The 11782-nt window shown below is 31.0% G+C and overlaps 2 protein-coding genes across 2 annotated transcripts; both read right to left on the reverse strand.

Moving 5' to 3' along the window:
• Positions 1-934: 934 nt before the first annotated feature.
• Positions 935-2185, reverse strand: LOC111902953 (disease resistance protein RUN1). The gene has a single exon (XM_023898754.1). It carries the CDS (start codon positions 2183-2185, stop codon positions 935-937), a length of 1251 nt encoding a protein of 416 aa, XP_023754522.1.
• A 3194-nt stretch (positions 2186-5379) lies between these two features.
• On the reverse strand, positions 5380-10052 carry LOC111902811 (uncharacterized). Its single transcript, XM_023898636.3, has 7 exons — positions 9658-10052; positions 8543-8629; positions 8204-8284; positions 7276-7413; positions 6852-7070; positions 6070-6162; positions 5380-5787 (listed from the first exon to the last, which is right to left on the reverse strand). The coding sequence occupies exons 1-7, from the start codon at positions 9892-9894 to the stop codon at positions 5626-5628; spliced, it is 1017 nt and encodes a 338-aa protein (XP_023754404.1). The 5' UTR covers positions 9895-10052; the 3' UTR covers positions 5380-5625.
• Between the last annotated feature and the right edge of the window lie 1730 nt (positions 10053-11782).

The following is an 11782-nucleotide window of genomic DNA, read 5'->3' on the forward strand; positions in this document are numbered from 1 at the left end:
CTTTTCACATTTAATAAATAATGTTAAAGTTTAAAAGTACAACTCAACGTTATAAGTCATATAAATATACATATTAGTGATATAACTAATACAACCATAACTCGTTGGTATTTATTCGTTCTTAGTTGATATGGGAATTGGAAATGGGGGTCTAAGAATAACGCATTCTATAATCAAGTCCTCGTTCCTGAAATTGTATTCTCGAAAAAGAATTTGATCAAATCACTATACAAAGTGTTCTAACCACGATAGATTGTGAATTTCAGAGTTGATATAGTTCGGTGTATTCAGGAATCATATGAAATGGTATAACAGCATGAACATACCAGTAACTAGAATTATTATTTTTGTTTGAAACATACATTAATTATCTCTCAAGTCACAGTTAGCCGTGATATTTAAATTGATCGTTGCAAAAATTGAATGATTTGCTCTAAAAGAGTAAATACTGATAATTTTCAACTTCAGAGTACTAACACTTGGTTGTATAGGGGAAAGCATATCAACATACAATAAATAGGAAATTGTTTGTAAACCTACTTCAAGTTTGAAATAAGAATAATAATTGGTTTTTTCGCTTGACTATCCAGTATATTATAAGAAATAACAACATACTTTACTTTATATAGCAACAAAAAGAGCAATGTATTCACATTTCTTTACCATAATAGCAACATATATACTTGCATCGTAGCATGTGACCTATAATTGCAACGTATGTGCCATTCCTAACATGTAGGATTTCTTTTACTATAATAGCAATATCAATATGTAACAAAATACAACACATTGAACATGTCAGTAAGTATGTTGTTATTATTGGTGAAGAAAATTTAAGTACGAGAGTAAATAACCAATTTACTTTTATCTAACAAAAGAAAAAACCTCAACCTTGTGAAGACAGAAAATACCAAACACGAGTAATGCAATCTTTTCATTTCTTTTTTGAAGAAAACCGTGATATCAACACTTGAATGTCATAAATCGGATACATTCGAAACTGATCTAATTCATTTTCCCATTCACGAACCGTCTTCCCAAAAAGAAAACAACCCAAAACTTTAAGAGCCAACGGGTGACCCTTCACATATCGAACCACTCGTTCACAAAGCCATTTAAACTCCTCTTTAGGATCCTTTTGCTTAAATGCATACAAACAAAAAAGTTCCATACCTTCATCATAATCCAAAACCTCAACATCATAAATCTTTTCAACTCCATGAGCAACCAACAACTGTCGATCTTTACCCGTTACCACAATCAAACTACCCGCCCCAAACCAACACCGAGAACCCGCTAAACATTCCAACGGGTCCAAATGATCCACACCATCAAGAACCAACAAGACCCGTTTAGAACCCATGACCCGTTTCATCACACTACTTCCCTCACCAACACTCCTTATTTTCATTTCTTCTTTAGTAATATCCTCAATTACTTGCCTTTGAAGCGGAATCATCCCGTTTTGTTTCACAAACTTGTCCACATCTTCACAAAAGCTTGAACTCTCGAAATGGAGATACAATCGGTTGTAAATGGATTTCGCAATTGAAGTCTTTCCGATTCCCTCGGAACCATAGATTCCAATCATATGAACGTCATTTGACTCGGTAAATTCCAACAAATTCATTCGGTCTACACGGGAATGTAATCCAATGAGATTCTCACCAACATGTAATGGTCCGTTGTTTAGTTCATTGAAGATATGATTCGAGATCATTTCGATAAACTTTGACTCATACCCGTTGACCAGATCTTCAAGATCCCATCCGGGTAACTTTGCAGCCATGGTCAGAGCTTCTTTCCATTCAAACACCTCTGGTTCAATTCCATTAAGCTTGAAATTGTGGGAAATGATTCGGATTTTATGTTTTTCGGGGTTCTTGTTCTTGCATTCGAGGATTTTTACAAGTTCATTTAAACAAGATGGTGAAGAAGTGAAGCTTTTGGAGAATATGACTAAAAGAAACCTTGATTGTTCGATGGCTGTGTAGATTTGTGGAGATCTGTCTTCTCCTTTAAGAAGATGATTGTCTTCATTAAAAGCATGAATCCCTTTGCGTTTGAAGTCACTGAAGAGATGATTCACGAAGTTTTTTATGATATTGTCGTCTCCAAAACTTATGAACACATCGTATGAGAGCTTATTGTTAGCAGCGGATTGATCAAAAGATGAATTCGCCATTGCAATTGTTGTAAGCTGCTTGAAAAAATGAAGATAAAAGTGATCAAGGAATAAAGAGAGATTCTATTCTTCTTTTCTTAAAGTATAAGTTCATGTTATAGTATGTGGAAATTAACAGAGATTTTCTATTGACCCATCATTTACGTGAATTCTAAGTAATTAAGTGCAAGTTGATTGGTCTCTTCAGTCTTGAATTTTAAATTCCGTACACTAGATGAAAGAAGCATGAATATGGCCATCAAAATATTTCGATGAATCTAGAAGATGACGTCATGTGATTGAAACGAGGGATATCACTATTCAAATTATCAGCGATCAGCCCACAGAAAATGATAATAAAGTCGCCTCTTAATTAGGTTGGTTCACGGATAAAACCGAATTATCCAATTTGGATTAGACTATTTGGTTCGGATATACGGATTTTTGGATTGGTTTTCAAGAAAACCGAATTATTATTTTGGATTTCGGATTGGTTTTGATTTATAAAATTAGAACCGAATAGTCCAAAAAAACCGAATAAACATTTATTATTTTTTTATTTATAATATATATCTATATCTATTAATTTTGTAATTTATTTTTTTCAAATAGGATCAAAGCATTTCACCCGATAAAAAAAAACATCAAATATGTATTATCTTTCAAAAGTTTTCTATCTATAAAATATTTAACTATAATATATCTGCTTAGTAGTTGTTTATAATTTTCAAATCACAACTAAATAATTTTTTCACTTCTTGTGTAAAATTGGATAATATTATAACTATATGTTGTTTTAAAATGTTTCGGTTTTTGAAAACCAAATTATAAAAACCGATCCAACCGAATTGTAATTGGATCGGATTGGAATTTAGTTTGGACTATTCGGATACATGTTTTGAAAACCGAAATCCATTTGGATTCACTTGATTGGATCGGATCAAACCGATCCATCCAAACGAACACCCCTACTCTTAATGACTTATTTATGCAAAGGGTGTGACTTAATGACTTATTTAGTAACAAACTGAAACATGAAAGCATAAATTTATAAAAAATAAAATAAAATGAAATCCAATTCATTGCATATTTTTGGTAAAAGATGTGCAAGTAGGTTGCATAAATAAGTCATTAAATCTTCGATACATTAAAAAGGTCCCACTTCGATCAAACTTTTACAAAAATTACATTTGATTTAACATAACTAGCTTGACCAATCAATTACCTAACTTCTAGATATCCTAAACTATGATACGAAGAGAAGAATATAGGAAAAATCGCAAAGACTTAATATACAAGAATCAATGGATGAATGGAAGACAATACTTCCCAATCAACGGTGGAGGACAAATTCTATTTTTCTGATGTGATTGGCCCACTTAGTAATCAAACCTTATTTTCTTTTCTTACTTTTATGGTTTATGTATTAAAATTCAAATTCAACTTAATTATTATATAAAATGATATCTTTGAGGATGTTCATTAAGTGGAATTTTTGGTTAAGCCTTGATAAAATATGTAGAAATCACAAAAATACCAAATTTGGAGGAGTTTTCTTTTTAACAATATGACACTCTTTTTACTTTTAATTTCATTAACCACATATTTTGTTAGGAACCCCATTGATATCACTTCATACAGAAACATGTCATCACCACAAAACAAGAAAAGAGATTCGTTAAAAATCATGTATTTCATTATATATATATATATATATATATATATATATATATATATATATATATATATATATATATATATATATATATATATATATATATATACTTTTTTTACCATAAGATTTTTTATGATGAAGAACCATTTTGCAATGGCAATTGATATTATTACAAAATTTGCTTTCATTTGTGCAAAAAGAGAACATAAAGTTGGTTATTTTATACAATTCTATAAACATGTATTTATAAATTATAATTTGCATGCATCTCGGTTTCACAAAACAAATATAAAACTCACCTTTCTCCTATGCTATTCCAATAACTTTATATATATCGACATTTAAAATGTTGACTTGCTTCTATATATGCTTACCCCTCCTTGCTTTCCTCGTACTTTCCAACTAATTAGTTCGCTTTTTAATGTGCTTCATGAATTAAATGGAGACCTGGTTTTAAGGATTCTTTATATGCATAATAATATCTTAATCCTTAAGAAAAACTTATTTTCCAACGTTTATTACACTACAAACTCACTTACAATTCAAACACAACGTTTATTTCACCACAAATATCCACTACAACTCAATTCCATTTGTCACATTCTCCAACTTAATCCCAAGAAATGGCAACATAGTTACATTTATTTTTGTATTACAACATCGTACTTTTATTTCTTTCTATTTCAACATTATATTTATCATTATTTTTTTTTAATTAAGACATTGTACTTTCAGCTTATTTCTTACTAGAAGTCTAGAACACTATAAGATTTGTTTATTTACCATAAGATTTATTTATTTATAGTTAGATAGATTTTTAAAAATACAATGTTGTAATAGGAAGAAATAAAAACAAGATGTTATAATAAATTAATAATCAAATTAATGAAAGTACATTGTTACTTTTTGCATTTAACCCAAAATTTATGTCAAACCATGGCAATAAGTGGCGGAACATAAAGCAAACAACCATCTTTTAAAGTTACAAGACCATAATCATAAGGCTTTGTTTGTTACACTAGACGATATAACACAACAAACATTTTAAGTTTATTTTCAATGATAGAGAATGAAAAATGCTTTGTTTGAACAAACTAGCAATTGAGAGCAATCCCTATGTCTCCTTTTTCGACTTTTTTTCAGTGAACAAAAAATTACACGACATCATTATGTCAAACACAATTGGGGAAGGGGAAACTAGGGAAATCTTAGTGAACGTGTTGTTGAGTTTTTTTAAGGAACGAAAGGGAAGGGAAGGAAAAATAAAGTACAAAACCATCCGCCCAATTTTGGGAGAGGTGAAAGAAATGTGTAGAAATTACATGTTTGACCCTACAACAAGTCTCCTTTCCTTCCAAAGAAGGGCATAAATGTAAAAATGTTGGTTTCCTTCCCTTCCCTTGTAACTTGAGATCACCCATTTCCTTCAATTAAAAAAAAGGTGCAAATACGATGTGTTGAATCTGATTTGCCTGGTTGAGCTAACAACCAAAACCACCAAAATAACATTGGCGAGGTGAGAGAATGATGCAAAAGAAAATATAAAGGAGCTTTGAATCGGCATAGGCATATATAGCTACGGGATACAATCATGCAACCTTAAGAATGAAATGTTATCTCCTAATATAACAATAATAATAAATACCCTAAAAAGTTACAATACTCCAACAACAAAACTTAAGTCAGTTCCTTCGTTACCCACCGACCATTTTCGGTTTTTTTATAAAATGCGAAAAATCTTGGGTGGGTTGAATAAGTAAAAAAGGAGTTATTATTATTATTATTATTAGATGTTTTCAGCCGGAGGTAGTTCTTGACGCTTAGGTGGACTTCCAAGAACTCGTTCCATATCAAAACGAACTTCAATGTTACGTATGCTGTATCCCACCACCATTAACCAATAAAGCAGCTTCGCAAGTTCCGGAGCACTCGTTTCTGTCACGCTAGTCTGCCAATTTATAAAGGACGTTACTTTTTACTTTTTTTTTTTTTTACTCATACTAACATTATAGCAACATACTTACATTTTACTAAAAATATGGGCAATGTAGATTATTTGTTATTTATCGGTAAAGAATGGTTTTTAACTATGCATGGAACCAATACATCACTTCACTTCAATTCATGGGAATATATATATATATATATATATATATATATATATATATATATATATATATATATATATATATATATATATATATAACTAATACTCAAGCAAATTATATACCTTCATTTGAGTAGGATCAGAAACAGCCAACAGACGTTTTATAAATGTGTTCATGGCAACCACAACATCCTCCCCAGCACTACTTGTCAAATCCTGCATTATATCATTTACTTATATTAATATTAGACACATTAATTAATAGTATCAAACACAACTTAATCTAGTAAGCTATAGCCTACAGATTGAATGTTTTCTTTTGACTTAATGCACAAACAATGACTTAATAGAGAGAGAGAGGATTTTCACCCATTATTTAAGTCCTAGTTGTTTACGAAATTCTCCTTGTTTATCATTTATACACACAACATTTTATCAAGACTTGTGTACTCAATGAAAAAAAAGGAGTTATATTATATGTAGGAATAGCAAGTTGAGAGAGAAAACTTAAGAATAATTAGATTTAGGGTTGAATGTAAGCCAAGAACCTATAAAGAATCACATTCTTTAATCATTCATTGTTTTTGATTAATTAATCTGAAGCCATTAAGCTTGGTGGAAATGGAAATGGGATTAGCACTTTATTAACCAATTGACAAATGCAAGAAATAGCAATGTACTTTGATTTATTTGTTTATTAAAACACCCTACTTTCATTTTTTCCTATTACAACATTGTGCTTTAAAAAACATAACCAATTATAGCAATGTCATCTAAATACAAAGCATAAAAACTGGAAGTACAATGCCTTAATAAGAAAAAAAAAACTGAATGTACTATGTTGTAATGGAAAGAAATATATGAAAGTAGATTGTTTGTTATTGAATGTATTTTAAGTTGCTAACCTTAAGATTTTGGGGCTCAAGAGACTTGAGATAATCCAACAATTCATTGGATCCATTTGCAGATATTCTTTCTACTTGACGATTGAGTTCCTCAACTTCAGCTTCAAGTAACTCAATGTATTTGATTGCATCTATTTTCTCAGGACCTGAAACATTATTCCACCTGATAACTTCCCCACTAACCTTCTTCTGTGTCCCTGGTGCAAAATCTGCTGCATCCTGTAAAATTTGTAAAATTGTAAAATCAATGCAACAATAAAAAAGAATGTCATTACTCATTACTATGTTTAGTTCTATTCTAAGAGATCATGTTTCTATTGGCCCAAAAGATATAAAAAACAATTAACTGGTAAAGAGAGAAAAGAATGGCAACGATTGAGATCATGAAATTAATATTTTTTTAAAAAAATAAAAAAAAAGGTACCTTTCTCTCTTGTGATGATGTATCAGGGAGTGCAACTTGCTCCAAACTTTGTTGTAATTCAAGGCGATATTGTGCATTTCTGAACATATATCCAGTCATCAATACACTGTACATGAGCTGTGCTAGATTCTCAGCAACCTATTAACAATACAATACAATACAACACAGTGTAAGGTCTTGCTTTTTATTTTTTACTTAATGTAAAAAAGATGTTTCTTTTTACTTGAATGTAAAAAGATGTTTCTTTTTAATGCTGCAAAAAGATGTTTCTTTTTACTTGAATATAAAAAGATGTTTCTTTTTACTTGAATATAAAAAGATGTTTCTTTTTAATGCTGCAAAAAGATGTTCCTTTTTACTTGATGCAAAAAGGTGTTTATTATTTACTTTATTAAAAAAAAAAGATGTTTATTATTTACTTGATGAAAAAAGATGTTTCTTATTTACTTGATGTAAAAGGTGTTTCTTATTTAACTTGATGTAAAAGGTGTTTCTTATTTACTTGATGTAAAAGGTGTTTCTTATTTACTTGATGCAAAAAAAAAAAAAAAAAAAAAAAAAGTTTCCTATTTACTTGATGTAAAAAGGTGTTTCTTATTTAGTTGATGCAAAAAAAAGGATATTTCTTATTTACTTGATGCAAAAAGAAAAAGATGTTTCTTATTTACTTGATGTAAAAGGTGTTTCTTATTTAACTTGATGCAAAAAGATGTTGTACTTGTACACTGATACTGAAATTCAATTGATAGAAAAAAATTGAAAGATTGGGCTAGAAAAAGAATGAATTACAAGAATCGTAACCCTAGCTTTTGAGATAGAATTTAGTGAAGAAAAAAAAGGGAACAGGGTATAAAAGACTTCATGATTTTAATAAATAAGAAGAGAAAGATTTCACCATTACCTAAATGTATGAACTTTTTATACTTACAGTTGTAACAGTTACAGCAAAAAACTGAGGGGGCAGTGTCCCGATCATGTTTGTTACAGTTTGGCGCATGGCATCTACAACCTAACACAAATAAGATTAACAAAGATGCCTTGTATATACTATACACAAGGGTTAAATGCAAGAAAATTACAATGTATTTTCATTAATTTTCTTATTATAGCATCTTGCTTTCGTTTTTTCTTATCATGAAAATCAACTCAATTATAGCAATCTCATCCAATCAAAGCAATTTACACATATAAATGAAAGTATGTTGATATCTCTTGCATTTATCCCTTTATAAAACACAGGCAATACAATACAGGGAAAACAGATTACCTGCTGTGGAGCTCTTTTAACAAACAACTCCATAAATTCGGGCTGAACATTTTTCACATACTCCAATAGAATATCCCTCCTGCTTGTCTGTAGATTCAATAAATAGTCAAGAAAATACAAGTTCATGATCAATATCAGCATAAAGAACATTTATTCAAAAGCAAAATTCTCTTAGAAGTTAAAATGAAATATAATCAAGGTTCTGCTAGGCCATGAATCATGATGTTCTGTTCAGAAATGGAAATCAAAATGGAAGAGAAAGAAGCACCACAAAAACAATGAACTATAAACAAAGCAGAAGAAGCTCATATATAGCTTATTGGATTAAGTTCTATCTCCAATAAGTCTGTTAGGTCAAGAAAAAATGATACCTAAGTCAACAATGGATCTGAGTAGATGACTTAACTATTTGGGATTTAGGGTAAGTAAGTCAAACAGGTCATCATAGCTCAGAGTCAGACATCATAAAAGTTTGTGGCATCAGCCTTTATTTCTCATAATGGTAACTTTGCAATATTACAAGAAATAAAGCAAGATGATATGCCCCAAAAGCCCATGTCTTACCATTAAAGCAAACATCTCATAACATCTTCCACCCCACCTACATTTTACTTACTGAAAAGCATAAGGAGAAATCATAAAGGGCACCAGATTTTTCAAGCATTTATAACATTTCAGTTTTCATTAGCTTAGAAAGTATCTTCACATGCTTTTCTTCCCATTTGTTTTGCTCACGAATTATAATTTCCACAAAGTAACAATTATTCAATGTGTACATGTGACTCTTAAATTAGAATTGATTTCTTCCCAATCGAGAACTTTCTCTCTTTTACAACAATATTTCTTTTCCAAACTTATATGGACTTTTTGAATCTTACACAGCAATCTGATCTCATATCTGTAAGAAATTACAGAAAATTTGTTCTGCTGCTCTGCACAATCGTATATGTAAGAAATGCATACCAGATTTTGGACTTCATAACAATAAGTTTGACCTCGAAAATCAAAATTATATACAATTCGAGTAAAAGTAGTATGCAGTAACTGATTGCTACTTGCTACCAGCTAACACGAAAACTATTTCCGAAACTAAAGGAAAATTCTATTGTTTTTACCACGGAACCGTTGGGTTGTTTTGAATCACTACTGTTGCTGTTTTGCGAAGAATCCTGTTGTTGAGATTCGGCTCTCCATCTTAACTTCCCTCGACTAAACGTCCGCTTTCTAGCAACGTAAAGTGACGAAGAAGAACACAATCGCAGGAGCTGATTACTTTGACATGATGCGAGAACAGAAGATGATGAAGAAGAATGTGAAGATATAAATGGAGTTTTCAATGTCAAAAACGACATTTGCAGTGTCCTTGAGCAACGATTTTGGTATGAATTTGAAAAGCTTTCCTAGATAAAAACCCTAGTAATTAGGATTTGTCTACAACTCCATTGACGATACTATAAACCCCAGGTATGGAAATGAGAGGAGTTTTGGTAATGGAGGTACGGATTAGGTGTGGAGTAAACCGTCTATTTTTTATTGGCTAAAATACTTTTACCTTTTTTGTGTTTTTATATTTTAAATTTTGATTATACACAAAATTATGTCAAACTTACCTGAATTATTATTTAATGAATAACTATTGAATTATTTATATTTTATCATTATTCTTTATAATTAGTGAGCATTATAGCAAATATTATTATGAGTTTTATAAATGTAATTATACACCATTATAATGAACATTTATAACATACATCACCTTTCAATCTTTCATCTTCTTTGTCTAGTATAAATAATGAATATTATGTATTGTAAAGTTTGATGATTTCATCATAAATATTGGAATAAAAGTTCTTTTCACTCTCATGTTTTTATTTACTCTGTAATTTATCTTATTATTTGATCATATTTTATATCATAGAGCTCTAACTCTTTATTACTCTTGTCATTTTCAGGTATGTATTTTTTTTATAAGTTTACATGTACAATGCTTACAACTTATTTTATGGAATTTCTTAACTAATAATTACTTAACATACAAATCTTTATTTTGATTAGTATTTTCACTATGGAAAACCATGATAGAGAAAAATTTATCTACTTTTCATGTCACTAACATGCTCATGCAGTAGCAATATCGTGAGAAAGGTTTAAAAACAAATCTGAATTAATCTCATGTCTTCTAGTGGCTAAACAAAATGGAGAATATCATTGTAGCTCCACGAACTTACATGTTTTGGTTTAAAAGGTCTCTTATGTTATTTTTTTGGTTTTATAAGGGCATGAGCTCACATTTTACCGATAAATTAGAGATTTTGACCGGTTTCCTTGCTTAGTCATTACCCAACTCAGTTAGCAAGTCAACTCACCCAACTCGGATTACACGTCACCGACTCACAAACGAGTTGGCTTGCTTGGGCCCTAAGGGTTTAGTGGTCCTTAATATATAATTGAAGGGTCTGATGGACAAAACACTAAATTTTTGTTACCATTTCCGGCCAAACACTAGCCGACAACCATTCGATAATACTCCATTTTCCCTTTACTGTCTTCCATGGATCCTGCCCCACCACCATCACCAGATACCATAAACTCCAAAAACTCGATAAGCTCAACAGACAAGCTTAAATTGAATGATTTGCACACAATCTTCTGTGATTGTTGTGAAAAGATAGCTGAGAAGCAAGGTCATGTCGAACGTATGAAGGAGGAGATGGGTCACGAATACCTGTTGGATTAGTGTCTAGGTCCATAACTATAATTGGTATGTACTGGACCCAATTGGCATAGTCCATTTGGGTTGCATGGCATCGGAACATTTGGGTAGACTTTTGTGAGAAAAGGTTATCTATGATTTATATTAATATATTATAAGTTCTAATATATATTAATATGAAATCATATTATTTAATTAGTATTGATCAAGAATTATATGGAATGGGCCAAGGTTTATTTAGGATGGGCTAAGAGTGTATGGAAATCCATGGATAGTCCATGGAGCTTTTAACCCATGGATCCTATGTAAATGAAAGGTCATGGGTATTAGGGTTTACATGGATGTAACCCTAATCCTCCATAGTATATAAAGGAGTCCTTGGTTCACAAAATTGGCACAAGTGATATACATGTATGAGGGCTAGCTGATTTGAGCATGAGAACCTTTTCTCTCAAGTTATTCCAAATGTTGGTGATGTTGTGTGAACCATTTGAGGTGTCACGCTTGGGGCACTAGGCTCTTAAGCT

The sequence above is a fragment of the Lactuca sativa genome, chromosome 2 (genome assembly GCF_002870075.4).
Source record: "Lactuca sativa cultivar Salinas chromosome 2, Lsat_Salinas_v11, whole genome shotgun sequence".
Classification (NCBI taxonomy): Eukaryota; Viridiplantae; Streptophyta; class Magnoliopsida; order Asterales; family Asteraceae; genus Lactuca; species Lactuca sativa.